The sequence below is a fragment of the Macrosteles quadrilineatus genome, unplaced genomic scaffold (assembly GCF_028750875.1).
Source record: "Macrosteles quadrilineatus isolate MER2022 unplaced genomic scaffold, UCM_ALF_1.0 Scaffold_4__1_contigs__length_99947679, whole genome shotgun sequence".
NCBI classification, from domain to species: Eukaryota; Metazoa; Arthropoda; class Insecta; order Hemiptera; family Cicadellidae; genus Macrosteles; species Macrosteles quadrilineatus.
The window spans coordinates 5,050,636-5,068,122 of record NW_026542597.1 but is presented as its reverse complement, the minus strand read 5'-3'; the positions used below and the strand labels follow the sequence as shown (position 1 = coordinate 5,068,122).

The 17,487-nt window shown below is 33.4% G+C and overlaps 1 protein-coding gene across 1 annotated transcript; it reads left to right on the top strand.

Moving 5' to 3' along the window:
- The first annotated feature begins 10,321 nt into the window (after positions 1-10,321).
- LOC128993613 (uncharacterized) lies at positions 10,322-16,755 on the top strand. The gene is made up of 3 exons (XM_054417611.1): positions 10,322-10,642; positions 14,527-14,820; positions 16,379-16,755. Exons 1-3 carry the CDS (start codon positions 10,324-10,326, stop codon positions 16,738-16,740), a joined length of 975 nt encoding a protein of 324 aa, XP_054273586.1. The 5' UTR covers positions 10,322-10,323; the 3' UTR covers positions 16,741-16,755.
- The last annotated feature ends 732 nt before the right edge of the window (positions 16,756-17,487 follow it).

Here is a 17,487-nt window from a genome sequence, read left to right as displayed (position 1 = left end):
CATATTCAATGCGTGTACATTAAAACTTTCTAAACACACATTGCAGCTATCCCCGTGTTAGAGCTGGATAACCTTGTAGAAGTAAATGCCATAGTAATGACATTTTGTGCAAAACTTTGTATCTTGAATAAGATATTTACGATGAAACTTTATGCAGTGATAAGCTTGATATGTTCTAACTATGAGAAAGATTATATTGCATTATACAGTCCCGAAGCTTGGCCTCGTTTGATAAACCTTAATAAGAGCGATATTTTCTGCCCTAGTTAAAGAATATATGATAGAAGTGATGACTATCACTTCTATATATTCACAGTAGTTTCCTAAAACCTCGAGGTTTATTGGAATTGAATTTCAATATAGTTGAAACTATATTGAATTGAGTTTCAATATTCTTCAATATAGTTTTAGATACGAGTAATGCATGTCATAGGTAAAACCTAAGCTATTTCAAAAAGCCTAGATCATACAATTTGATTACACTTTAGGTTACAGACGAACAAACAGAGGTATTAGGCCTGCTATTCGGTGATTCTTAAGACAAAGATAAATCTGATATTATTTGTGTGTTGTGTTTCTGCATACCCCTAATTTGCCAAAAAGTATTTGTTTAGTTTAAAAACCCAAACTAAAATTATATTGACTAGCTGTTTTAGCTAGTATAATATACAGGGTGGTAAAAAATTCCCAGGACAGTTAAATATAAAAAAAAATGCAGATAGAGCTACAATACTTGGTACAAAGTTATAGGGCATAAACTCTATTTTAACACATATTCAGTGATCCAATAACTCTTCAGGGAGGCGGCCCACAAAAAGTCGGAAGAAAATCTTAAACAGAAGCTTAGGTCAATATGCACATCAAATTAAAGGTCTTTTTGAGTAGAATACAATGCCGCAAACCGCACTTAAAAAGGTTGATCCTGCGCAAAATGACAGTTGTTCAAAGATTAATTTAATTTACATTGCTATTATACGCTTGCTCCTAAAGGGTGCCAGCCCTAGCAATCAGAAGAAAATTGTTAACGTAAGCATAGGTCGATATGCACATCAAATTAAAGGTCTTCACTAGTAGATTACGATGCCGTGAATTCAAGCTCAAAAGAATGCCTGAGTAAAAAATGGCAGTCGTTCAAAGATTCAAAATGGCTGATTCAAGAAATCTTTGAACATCTGCCATTTTGCGCAGGATCAACCTTTTGAAGTGCGGTTTGTAGCATTGTATTCTACTAAAAAAGGCCTATAATTTGATGTGCATATTGACCTATGCTTCCATTTAAGATTTTCTTCCGACTCCGTGTGGGCCGTCCCCCTGAAGAGTTATTGGATCACTGAATATGTGTTAAAATAGAGTTTTATGCTCTGTAAATTTGTACCAAGTATTGTAGCTCTATCTACATTATTTTTTTTAAATATTTAACTGTCCTTGGACTTTTTTAACACCCTGTATATTTTTTAATAAATCAGTTTATTGGCCTCTTTACCTTGCCTGTCTACATGGGCCACAGAACGCCCAGCAAAGCAAGAGTTGCGCCAGTTCAGTACAAGGGTGAACTGCACTGATAAGTAATAAAAAGTAGTGAGAGAATACCAGCGTCCGAGCCCAAGACCAAAGACTCATTATGGGATATTATTGTAGACTATTTCGTCTAATTATTGTTTGCTAAATATTGTACTGCAAAGCAAACGCCACAGTATGTTTTTTAAGACATGAATAAATGGATGTTATGTTTGAAGTGAATTGCGTGAATATAAATTAAATAATTAAATCTTTTAGGTTATATTACATTAAATAAAAATTATATTTAAAGGAGCCATAGTTTTGAGTGGTTGGCTTAGTCAAAAGAGGATTTTGGAGTTTATAAGGTATGTGAACAATAAACTACTTTAGAACAGGATGCTTTACCTATGTGATTCTATAAGCATTTAATACAACAAGTAGACGTCGTCCTAACATGCAATTGTAACTGGTTTTAATGCGTTTTATGTTGGTTATTTTGGGAGGAATTGTCCATATTGGGGCCCCTGAGCCCCAAAATCCTTTTTTTCGAATTGATTGGTTTGAATTGAATGGAGTTTGTTTATTGATGTATGTGTGTGCCATTATGTGTGTGTGGATGTGTACAGAGGTACTGATGACTACAGTCATAGAGTAAATAAACATGAGTTTATATTATTTGCTTCAGCTATGGTCCGCTTCATGTATGTACTAATCCTAACTAAGAAAATACACAGATTTTTTTGAAATTTTATATTTAATTGTGACTTTCCCAATAACATAACGATGGGATTTTAATAAAAATTGCTTTTACGATTTTGATTAAAATGTAGTAAATTATTGTCCTTTTCAATTTGCAACAAGTACTACAATTAATTGTTGAAGTGTATGCGATTTTACAGATAAAAAAAAAACCTATATTTACCCTATCAGTGTACCCATTATAAGGGTTGTTGACAAACTAATGGTAAATGGTATGTGTCAGTTTGCTTCTTCTGTTTAATGGATACATTGTGCATTATGTTCTTTTAACATATATGACGGTACCAATACAACGGTAAGGAATTAAAGACACATTTATTACAGCAATAATTACATATAAAACACGTAATGAGCGATTGTAAGACAGTTAATCTATTCCTTTTCCGGATAAAAACCAATGATAACCAATTTACTGTCGAGATATTTTAATACCTAAATGGTTAAATTCATATGAACTAAAACATTTGCTTATTTGATTAAATTAATTCGTATGATCCAATTCAATTCGGCTAGATAAATTGAAATACATTAGTAAAATTAATATGGGCTTACTACCAGATTCTATTTCATTCCAATGGTTTGTATTAAAACGTAATTCATTCTACATTAAAAGTAGCCTGAGTTCTGAGCTTGTAATGATAATATTGATAGATACAATATTTATTTGAAGATACAATATTTATAACGACAAATACAACCTAAAAAATAAAAGGTTTTACCTTTTGTTTACAAGCAGACACTTGTTAGTGCGTGGAACAAGTGTAAAAATCTTTCACTTCCGGAGACCAGCACCATACTTTGGGAATCGACTAAATACATCTAAAAGAGTGAAAATCAGCCGGGAGGCAAGCTTTAAAATAATTACGTCACGGACAGTGACATCATCAAAATGGCCGCTCAGCCGATTATAAGAATGCCGCATATCTCGGCAACCGCGTAACCGATTTTGACGTATGACATCTTATTTGAAAGGTATAATCATTGTCTATAAAAAAGGTAATTACACTTATAGCGATTAAACCAACGGTTTCTTTGTATTTTGTAAGAAATTAATTTTTTACCCCCCACAAAATGGGTTTTTTGGATTTTTCATTTGGAAAAATTAAAATAATCAAAATTTACTTTCCACCCATGAATTCAGCTTAAAAAAATGAACAATTTAGTATTTTTAATCATCATTCTATGTGTATTTGTTACCGAGATATTGAAAGTGGTAAACTCAGAACACTGTTTCCCATGTTATTCTTATGGAAAAAATAAAATTCTATATTTCGGTTATTTTTTAACATATCTTAATAAAACTCGGTATGTGGCTTCACCAAGTTGATCTACTTGATAATGACTATTAAATAATTATATTTTACATTTACATGGCAGCAGACCTGCGTACTCATTTTCCATTCAATTCGTAAGGCGAATATTTATGCATGATTATATATGAACATATGTTGACAAAACTTAACGTTAGGCTTCATTTTCATTAATTATAGAAAAATTTGAAATTCGCCGAGTATGCAGGTCTACTGCAATGGGGTTTTTTATAAATATCAGTAATTTTATTTTTGGAAATATTTTTTTCCTGGGTTGGTCAGACTGATCACCCAAGAGACCTTTGATGGTTAACAAGACCTAACAGCTGGTAGGGTCATTTGTCCATTGTTGACCAAGAAACGTGATAATAACATGTTTGTTTTTGTCTTATTTGAGTTTAGATTGTTCTAGTAATTTAAATTTAGGGACAGATGTGTTTTTTGCTTTTTAAAACATAGTTGTAGATTGTTTAGATTTCTTCGATATTTTTTGATAACCTGAAGAAGATAGTACTGTATTCATAGTAATTTTATTTTTGGGTAAGAATCTTTTGATGAAAACATAGTAATGAATTTTTCTGTGGTTACCTGAAGAATATTTTAGCATTTCAGGCTTTGGACAGTGGATTCTTCACTTAAACATAGAATTAGACTGTTTATATAATCTTTATAATTAGTATAGAATACGGCTTGACGTCTCTGTTATTTCCTTTCAACAAATTTTATTAATGATCTTTAATATAATACAACCAAAGTGGGCATGTCCAAAAAAGAGAAACGGAAGTTTGTATTGCTTGATGCAAGCCTTGTAACACCGACTATATCATGGGAAAAGTGCATCCTATGCCAAATTAAAAACAAAGAGGCTCTAATTTCACCAGCAGAAAGTGGATATAAATCACTTAGTGAACATTTGAATGAGTATGCAAAATATGAAACCCTCCCATCTCACTTACAGCAGGAAAATATTCATCATGCCATTGTTCAAAATAGCGCCAAGTATCATAAAACATGCAGAAGCAAATATAACAGGCGCATGATCGAAAGACTGAGAAAAAAGCCACGCCTTGATATTACATGCTTGGATGAGATTCTGCCCCAGAAAGATCCCGAAAATAATTCAGTTGAAGGCAAGAACTATTTCAAGACTAGATCAAGTTGCACTCCATTTGATATTAAATCCACCTGTATATTTTGCGAGCTTAATGATCACAAGGAAAAACTTGTGTCTGCATCAACACTTGGCATTGGACCAAATATATTAGCATATGCGCAGCAAATTGAGGACCAAAAACTTCTTTCAAAGCTGTACTCAACAGATTTTATTGCTTTAGGAGCAAAATACCACAAGTCTTGTTACAAAAGTTTATTAAATAAAGTTCGAAGTAAGAGCAGGTCACAGTGTAATGTAAATAGCGATCCTTCAAAAACTGCATTTGGCTCGGTTGTAAATGAACTAGTAACTTACTTGCAAGACATGTACGTCTACAATGATACAGTCCCAGTTTTCCGGTTGGCAAATCTTGTGAAGCTTGTTGATGAACGGCTTGAACAATTGGGTTTCACCGATTTTGTGGTAAATAGCACTCGACTAAAAGATCAACTGATTGCTTTTGTACCGGGTCTTCGCGAAGACAGAGTTGGTCGAGACATTTTTCTTACCTTTGAAGGAGATGTACATAATGCCATATTTGATGCTTGTAATTTCAATTCTTTAAGTGATGGAATGTGTCTTTCGCGTGCTGCAAATATTCTTCGTGAAGATATGTTTGCTGAGTACCCTAAGTTTGACGGTTCTTTTACAGAACCATTTACAAGTGTAAACTGTGTGTCTAAGAAATCAATAATGTTTTTTAGAATGGTATTAGAAGGCATTTCTACTGGAAAACCAATAACTAGAGAAGAAGCATCGTTTGAGAAACAAGAGAAGTTGCCTCTTGCAGCTGTGACTATTGCACAATTGGTTAGATTTAATAGCATAAAAAGAAAACGACAATCCGATGCTAAGTTCACACGTCATAACATAGACCAAGAAACTCCTCTACCCTTATATTTAGGGCTAATGATTCACAATCATACAGGGGGGGAAAAGATCGTTAACAAAATGTATCAACTTGGCTTGAGCGTATCCTATAAGAGAGTTCAACAAGTAGAGCATTCTGTTGCCGCTAGTGTATGCGAGTATTACAATCAGAATAAGGACACTGTTGTGCCGCCCAATATTACACAAGATGTATTTACATGTGCGGCGATAGACAACATAGACCACAATACATCCTCTAATCAGTCACTCGACTCATTTCACGGTACAAGCATATCGCTAATACAATATCCCTCAGACCACCACAAGAAAAACGTGATGAAATCGTTAAATAACAATGTACACAACAGTAAGATTTCTCTACCTCAGTGGTACACATCAGTTATACCAACCGCTAAATGTAGCTGTGACAACCCTTTACCCGTGATAAATGACTCGTATGGTAATTCCAACTTCAATGTTTTTGAAGAAACAAAAGAATGGGTGGATCAGGTTACATCCAATGCTGAAGAGAACATTCTACCATGGGCTGTATTTCACTCTCGTAAGGAAGAAAATGCTTATATCAACAAATCAAAGTGCACATCAACTCTACTTCCACTCCTAAAAGAAGACATCAACTCACCAGCTATGGTTCGTCATTCTATGAACATTGTTATAACTTTGTTGAAAAATATAAACTCAGATCAAATTCCAGTTATCACGGCAGACCAACCAGTATATGCGATCGCAAAGCAAATTCAGTGGAGGTATCCTGATTTGTACGGAGAAGACAAAATGTTTGTAATGTTAGGCGGACTTCACATTGAGATGGCCATAATTTCTATGATTGGTTCATGGCTAGAAGGCTCTGGTTGGACTGAAAATCTCATAGAAGCCAATGTTACAACTTCAGGAAGGGCTGAGGGCATCCTCAACGCATCTCACGTTAAAAGAAGTCGGTATGCTCATGAAGTGAGCTATGCATCCCTTAATATTCTTTTGCAGCAAGCATACGATAGCAATGAAACTTCATTAACAGAAAATAAAACTGATTGGTGTAACCGGATGCAGCAAGAATCTGTTCAGTTCAAATACTGGCTAACAACTATGCAATTAGAAGGTCTTCTTTTAGTTTTTGTTCGCAGCATCCGTCAGGGAAACTTTCAAGATTTCATTTCAGTGCTTGAAAATATATGCCCTTGGATGTTTGCACTTGACCGTGTAAACTACGCTAGATGGTTGCCAATTTTCATACACAGTCTATGGAATTTACCAGAGCTTCACCCGACAGTGTATAGAGAATTTTTAAATGGAAACTTTGTAGGCTGTAAAACACTGCGCAACTTCTCATGCTTGTCTCACGATCAAATTCATGAGCAAAACAACAAACTTGTGAAACTTGACGGTAAAAAACTATCCCTACTGAGCAACAAAGATGCACTTCTAAAGTGGATGACTGCTGGCCCAGAAATTTCACGTATGAACAATGACTTTGAAGAAATCAACAACTTGGATGAAAAGCCTTCTTTGGAGTCAGGCAAACACCACGAAGATAAGGAATCATTTAAGATTCGCTTTCAACAAAATACTTGTGATTTAGTTCAAGTGTACCAGGAGAATGGTAATCCATTTGATGAGAAATACCTTACAACCGTTAACAGCAGTAAAGTAGTCATGAGCGATATAGCTGCAAAATCTGTCCTTGAAGCCCACGTCACAGGACAAGAACAATATGCCACCTACGTAAATGATCGTATAGTTTGTAGAAAAACATCTATTCATGATGTAATAAAACGGAACAATCTTGTATTGTTCTCTAAGAAAAAAGTTCCCCTTAAGTCAAAAGAAAAAAATCAGGTAGCACATTTGAGAAAGGATTCCAATGTATTTTGCCGACTTTACGTTGCAAGCCAAGTTAGACAAGGAAATGTGGAAGAGTTTTTTTCTCATGAAAATAGTACGTTTCCCCCATCTATTTCTGAGTCCGGTGAGCTTCGACTCCCTTCATGTAAATCTGATATTGTATCCTGTGTTAAAAAAACTTGCTGTTTATCAAGCGAAGCTATGGCCCAAACACCAAATGTGTCTGTCCTAATAATCGACGGAGCTGCCCTCATTCACATGTTGACACCTGGGTCTGCAATTACATTTCAGCAGTACATTGACTCTGTTGTAATACCTTATATAAGTCGAAGGTTAGAGACTGTCAGTAGATTGGACCTGGTGTTTGACCAATACAGAAAAGGAAGTTTAAAGTCCCAAACTCGCCAGTCCAGAGGAAGTGGTAATCGTATAGCGGTCAAACCTGGAGTAAAGATACCACGCAATTTTAAACAATTTTTGTCTGAAGACAGCAACAAGGAAGAATTGTTTAGTATGCTGGCAAACAGTATCGTTGCAATTGACAGCCCTGGCAAACAAATATTTTGCACTTTGAAAGATAAAGTACTATCATCAACCGGTCAAGAGAGTGTTCAATCAATTTCTCCATCTTTGCATGAGGAAGCAGATGCCCGACTTCTTTTACATGCAAATGATGCTGCTATGCATGGACACAACCAAATAACTATTAAAACTGTAGATTCTGATGTAGTTTGCATAGCTTTATTTGCATTTCCCTACATTACACAAGCTGAAGAACTATGGATTGAATATGGAACAGGAAAGCATTTACAGTATGTGCCTATTCATGAATTACATTCAAAGCTTCCCAGTGGTATGTCCGAGCTTATACCATTCTTCCACTCATTCACAGGTTGTGATACGGTGTCATCGTTTTCTGGCGTTGGGAAAAAAATTGCTTGGAAAACATGGATGGCATTTCGTGATGTTGATGTAGCCTTCAAAGAGTTTTCAAATATTTCAGCAACAAGTGTTACGACTGACAGTATTGAATTTTCCTTAGTTGAACGTTTTGTGGTTTCAATGTACCACCCTGCATGTACTGCAGAACATGTAAACCACGCACGCAGAATACTTTTTACTCAAATGAATAGAACCATAGAACATATACCACCAACGGCGGATGCGCTATTGCAGCATTTAAAACGTTCGATGCTTCAATGTAACGTTTGGAGAAACTGCTTAACAAAAAGCCCAACAGTAATCGATCCATGTCAGTGGGGCTGGAAATCAGATGATGGCACCAAGTTCACACCTCTCTGGACAACGATTCCAGACGTTAGTGTACACTGCCAAGAACTCGTTTCATGTAAGTGTAAGGAACGATGTACAAAGTGCCGCTGTGTGAAAATGGGACTTCGTTGCACTCTGTTATGTACTTGCGAAGGTCATTGTACAAGAATGGACACATAGTTAGCTGTGTATATATGAATGAAATATATGTTAACAATAAATACTTACTAATTTTACTTCATATTATTATTACCCTTAATTTAGATACATCAACATTTCAAATATTTAAGAAAAAATTTTACAAAATACTAAAAACTCGGAAAATGAGTACGCAGGTCTGCTGCCATGTAAATGTAAAATATAATTATTTAATAGTCATTATCAAGTAGATCAACTAGGTGAAGCCACATACCGAGTTTTATTAAGATATGTTAAAAAATAACCGAAATATAGAATTTTATTTTTTCCATAAGAATAACATGGGAAACAGTGTTCTGAGTTTACCACTTTCAATATCTCGGTAACAAATACACATAGAATGATGATTAAAAATACTAAATTGTTCATTTTTTTAAGCTGAATTCATGGGTGGAAAGTAAATTTTGATTATTTTAATTTTTCCAAATGAAAAATCCAAAAAACCCATTTTGTGGGGGGTAAAAAATTAATTTCTTACAAAATAAAAAGAAACCGTTGGTTTAATCGCTATAAGTGTAATTACCTTTTTTATAGACAATGATTAGACCTTTCAAATAAGATGTCATACGTCAAAATCGGTTACGCGGTTGCCGAGATATGCGGCATTCTTATAATCGGCTGAGCGGCCATTTTGATGATGTCACTGTCCGTGACGTAATTATTTTAAAGCTTGCCTCCCGGCTGATTTTCACTCTTTTAGATGTATTTAGTCGATTCCCAAAGTATGATGCTGGTCTCCGGAAGTGAAAGATTACTATGTAATATGTTGCTTGTTCCACGCACTATGTGTACTTCAATGCAACATGAGAAATACTAAATTTTCTAAAAGCCGTATAGCCGTATAGGGGTCATCAGGTTACTGTAGGTTATACTTTTACTTTCACCTTTAGTAGTTATAATACAGTATCTCCTAAAAGACAAAAAAACATTTTACCATGCGGTTTTTATAAAATAAACGCAAACAAATTAAATTCAAATAAAAAACAATCATAGGGGAATTTGTTTTTTAGAAAAAAGTTAATCCCTTTTTTCTTTAAGTAAGCCTTTTCATCTTACTGAGTGCATACATAATATACGTTGATAACTTTTTCATAGCGGAAAATTCTTGAAAACATAGTCTTTTGTAATTATTTAATAACTTCAATATATATCAAAATATAATAAATTGGGAAACTGGATGCTGGATGCTTAGTAGTTAGATTTTGATATTAAATGTATTGAACCTAACAGAAAGTAATAAGTATAAAGTATAAATCCAAAACAGTATTTTAAAACATTCACGCTATTACTAGAATACTCACCACAGACCTCCGTAGTGACTAAGCAAACAACAGAGCGTGATAAAGAACACAAACAATATAAAACTCAATCATGAGCTCGACTCCGGTTCGACCTGCAATGCTCGCAGTGGGTCGTATAGCCCTGGTGTGGGCAGTGGTGTGCCAGTGGGGGTGTGCTGAAGCATGTAGTGATTGTGCCTACACGGGGTCGCTCCTCACCTACTACATCAATGGGATGAACGGACCTTGCTGGCCAGGGTTCACCCCATTTCTGGTCTTCCCGGAGATCACCGAAGACACTCTCTTCTCTGGGTTCACCGAAGACCGCTACATCTCCGGAGATGAGGTTGCCACCTTCATCGAGGTCGGGGGATGCTACCACCCGGAGGGGAAGTTGATAGGAGATCTTGGACCGGAAGATTTATTTCTCCTGGAGAGTATGTATGAATATTTTATGTAAATTATTTTGTTCAATTTAATTTGTTTCGCTTAGCAAGTTATAATTATAGTGACCAGTGGCGATAAGTAAACAGTGGTCATCATGGTTTTTATATATATTTTTAAACAAACAAAAAACTCTGTTCTTAGTGTTCAGAAAACCAATACATATCTATCATGGTTCCTAAAATTTAAAACAAAAATGACTATTTTTTTGTATCAAGACTTTGATGGTGAATCAATTGTTTGAGTGTTTAGGTTTGGTTTCGGTTTGTTTTGTTTAGATTGTGTATGGTAGAATGTTTATTTTTTGTGCCAAAGCTTTGACTCACATTGTCTATAAAGTACCTATTATTCTTGTACTACTCTACTTCACATGGTCCATATGTTATTTTCCCGACGGCTATGGGCCGCAACATGAACCAGATCTTACATTTGTCGATAACAAAAAATATTGAAACACTATTCTAAATAAGTACTTAAAATTTTTTTAACTCAATAAGACTATTAAGCATTTGCTTAATTATTTTTTGAATTTTACAGCCAAATTTTATAAATTGGTTTATACATCTTAAATTTTTTATGAATTTATTCATTATTTTGAATCAGCCTGCAAAATAATATTATTTTATTGCAATAAATTTTAACCAATACGTTAACAATTGATTATGAATTAACTGTTCATTCATATTTTGTATTAAATAAATAAAAAAATACATAAAACTTAAACTAGCCTAGAATATAATATAAAATTAAACATCTCAAAAAGAGGTAGTTCGGTTATATCAGAATTAGTTACATATAATTAATTAGGTACACAATCTAAATCAATCTGACAAGCCTCTGTATCCAAATCAAAACAAAATTTTAAATAATCTCATTTACTTTTTTTATAAAGGCTATTCGAATAATAGATACTTGTCATAAGACTACTTTTATGAACTACCGAAAAAGTGTTTTTAGAATGGTTCAGGGTAATAATTATTTATGCAGTTTATAAAAATATATGACACATAGCTTTATAAAAATACGTATTAAATTATTTTACCTAGGCTATACTAAAGTAAACAAACTCTTAGCTTCCTGTAACAGAAGTATTATGTGGATATAAAACATAACGATATAGTCGTAGGTAAAAGGTTTTAGCTGTAGGGCCTATATTCTTATTTTATGGTGGAGATTCTCTCACCGCATCGTAAAATATTCCACTAACATTTACGAGATCTATAATATTTACTAGGAAACGAGGAACACTTAACCGAAATTTAGGATTTATGAAACACTCATATAACATTATTTATGTTTTGTGTAAAATATAGATTCTTTAGTACACTCTCAGTTTTAATGTGATATATAAAACACAAATGTTTGCATAAACGAATTTTTACAATGTTAATGATATTTATATCATACTTAAAATGATGAGTATTGTTCATGTAGAGATACTGCCAAAATCAGTAACGAAGATAACAATACAAAGTAAATGAATATGCCTAATATTTGTCTAAAAACTATCTACTAAAACTGTCTATCGTGTTGTTAAAAGTACTTAACAGAACTAAACGTGGTATTTGTGGAAACAATTAAAATATTAGAAGCGATCAAATACTTAACTTACTTTTTGAATTGGTCAAAAGTATCTTTTAGTACACAATTTTGAGAAAGAAACCAACATATTGTTATGGTGTTGAGGATAAATGTGAAAAAATATTATAGGGCTTACCATTAAGGGTAAAGGATATTGTAAGGAATAAATATCACATAGAATCAATTTTACTTATTATTTCGGAAAAAAACAACTTTAGCATAAATTCCTAACTAACTGAATTTAATTTTGTTTTGAGACGTGCATTACGTAAATCAGATTTTTCTTTAAAATCCACACATAAACATTTTGAAGGCAGCTTAAAATTTGCATCAAAACGTCCTTTAAATACATTTAATACACCTAGATAACTAACTATGTGTGTGTTAGTTTAACTAACGTTTTATCTACTAATTTTTTTCACTATTATTGATGGTTGATTTTTAAACATTTTTGCAATTACTGAATTGCCTAAACGCAGTTTTTTTCTTAGTTTCATGGAATAATTTAATCTCATAAAAATATTTTAACGGGAATTTAAGATATTTAGTTAAAAATATATAAATCTTGTATCTAAAACGATTGTATAACAATCATGCTCGATAAATTCCCTACAGATTTCAAGTAATATTTTTAAAAGTAACAAATGTTGGGTCAGATTATGGAACTTTTTTTGTGATTTAATATACGAGATAAACATTAGTCTGTTATATTAAACCTTTAACATTGCTTTTGCGTTGGTGTTTTAGGTCATGAATGTTGGGTACAACTAACACATCGTAGACTATTTTAACAAATTATAACTTTACATACATCCTATACACTAGGGCAATAATGAACCTTGTCAAAAAATACATCTTGGTGCGACGTGATTAAAAATATAATTTGCCAATTAGGAATTCTCACAGTTTAATACTGTTAGGGGTTTAAAGGTCTAATTCAATAATTAAATGAAGTGTTAGGATTGTACACAAGCTATGTCCCTTATAAGATTTAAATTATACTCGAAATTTATTATGTAATAAAAACGCTGGACCTTGTCGTTTTTTCTGCATTGAATAAAATAAAATGGCTACCGAAAATAACTATAGAATTGATTTGACTTAAATGTCACGAAATAAAAACTGCTGCCTCGAATGACATTTTGATATAAATACGTAGAAATGCCAATTTTGCTTTATCTCATGGTGTTACTCAGCTACTGCACATAATTTACAAAATGTTTTATTCTTTAATCAATTCTAGCTGGTGAAAAGAGTTTGTAAACATTTTACACAAATAAATATTATTCATTTCCTGTAATATCAGGTTTTTCATCATAATTTGTTATTGTGCAATAAAATGTTTTACATATTTTTCAAGTTGTTAAGGACTTTATTTATCGATGTTAAATGCGTAACAGTTTTAAAACAAGAAAATATTAGTTCCCAGAAAAAATATTATGCATTAGGTAAATCGACTCAAAATAATAGAGATGGAGTATCAGACAGCAGTTTGTAAACACTGTTTGATGGTGTTTTGTTTACATTGATGACATTTGTGTCTGCCAATATTAGTGTTGGCGAAATTGTTATGTTTCATTAACAAGGAAGTGCAGATGTTTTAATATGTTAATTTTTATTCGTGATATTTATCGAATATGTAGTGGGTAAAGAGGCCTTACTGATTTTGAAGGTTTTTTTTTTAAAACGTACTTTCTTTCGTGATGCCAATATAATATTTTTTTTTGCAATTAGTATCGTTGTATCAGTTTACCCAAGTATACATTGATTCCAAATGTGAGTAGAAGTGCTTAATATTACACATTTTTAGATCAGCAGGATGGAGTAACCTCAAGGGTGGCTCAGTGGTAGGCACGGACGTTTTGTCCTTTTGTAAACCAACGTTGGAGGTTTAACCATGTCATACAATGAACTTAATACACCATATAATTCCCCCTCATACTCCCTTTCTGTTGCGAAGAAAGGACTAGTTCTATGTACTGTACAAATTAAATCAACATTAATTCATCTTTGATTGACTTAGATCTTTTTATTCAGTGAGGAAAATATTTACTCGGACTACCATCCATGTAGATTATTGGTGTAAGAGTCAACATTGTCTTTTAACAAGGAAAAAAAGCATTTAAATAATTAATAATTCCGAATTAACAAAAAAACATAATAATATGGTTATTAATTTCGGTTGTCTCTGCAATACTCCAATCAAAAGAATTCATTTATATTTTGGTAATCTAAAATGAAACAATGTGCATGCATAATTTGTATTTATTTTGCAAGTAATTTGTTACATTTGCAGCCATCCAAATTGACGTAACATGGAAAGCTGCTAAGGACTCGAACTACGAGATAACCAAGGAAGACATAGAGCAGTGGATCTGCGAGTATGGGATGATTCCTCCGAGGTCCTTTGTCATCTTCAACACAGGGTGGTCCTTCAAGCGCGGTAACCGATACTACGGTCCGGACACTCTGGCTGACATCGGCAAGGTCGATGATCTTCTGACTGACCTATTGGGCACCAACGTCCTGGAAGACATAGAGTACCTCATCCCTGGAGTACTGGAATTCTCTTGGCCTGGCTTGTCTGCAGGTTAGCCACATGTTTACTGTTTTTACTCAACTATATAAGTGTCTGATAACTGGTAACTGTTTGCTACGAAGAAATAAAGAAGGCCTATCTATGAATGTTATAGTATTCTAAATGTTGTGTACAGAGAAATGTAACTGTATGTCTAACGTTAAGAAATTACACAGTTTTTCGTGCTTTGACCATCGGTATGTTTAATTACTCCAGTCCGATAGTACTCTAGTCCGGTCGGTGTTTATGGTGGATTCCACAAAAGAATCGAACCAAAATAGCCTTTAGTTCTTAAACATGCTTCTAATTGAAGATGAAAACCATTACTAGCTACCATTACTTTTATATTACGATAGCTTTGTAAAATTAATACAATAAAGCTATATACAATTAATGAAAAGCTCTCCTAAATAGCTCCAGTACTTGTTTTCCCCAATCTTACTTTGTTGGCATTTAGAGACTTTGCAATCATCCATTTAATTTATAGGCAGACAAAAAATGGGAAATGGGGGAGAATGGGATACAAATATTATACTAAATAATCATCTGGTATACATAATTAATTGTTCAAAATTAAAAACAAGTAAAGTTTTTACAAGAGTACATTAACAGCCTCCAAAACCTTTTAATGCAGAATTCGCTGGTTAAGCTAATGCATTGCATTGATAGTTCCATCCATTAAATAATTTGTATCAATTAGTTTGCAAACATATTAAACATAATTTTCTTCGAATTTATGGGTGTATTAGTGTTTGTGAAACCAAATATGAATAAGAAGTAATGTGCTTTTTCCTTGATTGTCGTTCTGTGTATATTTCTATCTATGAAATTCGAAATATTCGCCTATTTCTATTTTAGTGTTGTAAATAACAACTACGAATCTGTCACATAATTAATCGACAACCAATGAAAAAAGTGACACCAAGGTCAATCCTTGAATCTATCTCTTTCGTAAATCTATTTCAGCAGAAGTCCAATCAGCAGCCTTTAAACTTTAAGGCGAGCACTAAAACTAGCATCTCAGTTTCCCCACCCGCTAACTGATGAGAACCTTTTCTGCGAAGAGTGGGGTATTGTGGGAGAGCCCCTCACGTCGATTTAAGAAAATCTTTAAATTTAAAAACCACTTGGTTACCTAGACACTTATTATTAATTTCGTTGGCGATTTTTTATTTGCATGCATATGATTCACCTCTATTATTCTTTCAAACTAATTATCCAACTCACATGTAATATTGGATCTCTACTCAATTAAAATCGTAGTTTTTAACCTGTCAACTGCTAAATTGCTATTTAACTTATTTTAGGACAGCAATAACTTGTAAATACTGAATATTTAAAAGTTATTAATGGTTATTCAATCATGGTAATTCAATCATACTCTGTATGATTGAATAACCAACTATGACTGAGTAGCTTTTACTGAATAAGAGCCTAGTTTCTAACAGTACAGTGTTTTGAGTCCGTCGATCATTTTTATTTACCTAGTATTTCTCTTTTATATGCTATAGCAATAGCAAGTTTACATTTAAAACCAAAAGATTTATAAACATAAATTTCTCATTTTCAGAGGCCGCGGAGTTCCTTTACGACCACTTCGACATCAAAGGCATCGGTATAGACACGCCCTCTGTGGACGCTGGGTTCCGCTACAGGTCCTACGTAGGTGACTACCCTGACACACGAGGTGTGAGGAGGTTCCTAGCCTCCTACGGGCTGTTCTTGGTCCAGAACCTGCTCCTGTTGGATATTCAACTCCCTGCTAGAGGGGTTTTCACAACTCTAGGAGTGTTCAACATGTGCAAGGCCACCAGAGCACCTGTCAACGTGTATGTAGAGTTTTGCGCTGACTGGACTCCTTCCATGTGCTGTGAGGTGTCTGATTACGTTAGTGTAGTTTTGAACAACTACCCCTACCCTTACCGACGCTAAGAGATACGGTATTGTCTTTGAAATTTTGTTGGAATGGTACTGATCCAAATAAACTCATGCGAAATTAATTTTTATAGTAAGCATTATACGATACATGTCCAAATATTGTTGTCAATTTCATTATGTTTAATAATTTAATGTGTTACAATGGGAGCTTTAGATAACCTACAGATTGAAACTTTCCATAGAAAAATCACCGCACTTAATTATTTATTCTTTAATGAAAATACATACACTTAGGTAACACAAATTATTTTTTCCTAAATTAGAATATTGGTACCTGAAAAGAAAATGGAGATCCACTAACATTTTCTTAATTTAAATGTTGAAGAATTAATTATGTAAGTCATCAATAAATGTTTATTGTATTACGTAGTATAAATGATTAGGGTATTTTTTGTAAAAGTGTTTTATCACTAAAACATACCTTTTGTGTTTTCACGAATATCTGCCACAGTCATATTTAATTTCTTTAATTACAAATATAAAAATTTAATGTCAATAATAGAAACTGTCTTGACTTTAATGTATGTTTTTGTAAATAAATAGAAAGTTGTATATATTTTTGTAATTTATTATACAAATGCTGTAAATAATAATGTAAATTATTTCCTACTTTTATAACAACGCTTGAACTTTTGTTTATTTCTACCCTAAAACTTCTCAAATTAGCTTAAATTTAGAATGCCTAATCAGCTAAGCATGATTTCATTTAGGTTAATCGTTGGATTTGCAGATATTTATTGA

What these genes read in the sequence shown, in the direction of transcription:
- LOC128993613 (XM_054417611.1), top strand. Translation starts at nt 10,324, where the DNA reads ATGCTCGCAGTGGGTCGTATAGCCCTGGTGTGGGCAGTGGTGTGCCAG. An exon ending in AGATTTATTTCTCCTGGAGA is followed by an intron (nt 10,643 to 14,526) that starts GTATGTATGAAT and finishes TTACATTTGCAG; the next exon opens with CCATCCAAATTGACGTAACA. An exon ending in TTGGCCTGGCTTGTCTGCAG is followed by an intron (nt 14,821 to 16,378) that starts GTTAGCCACATG and finishes TCTCATTTTCAG; the next exon opens with AGGCCGCGGAGTTCCTTTAC.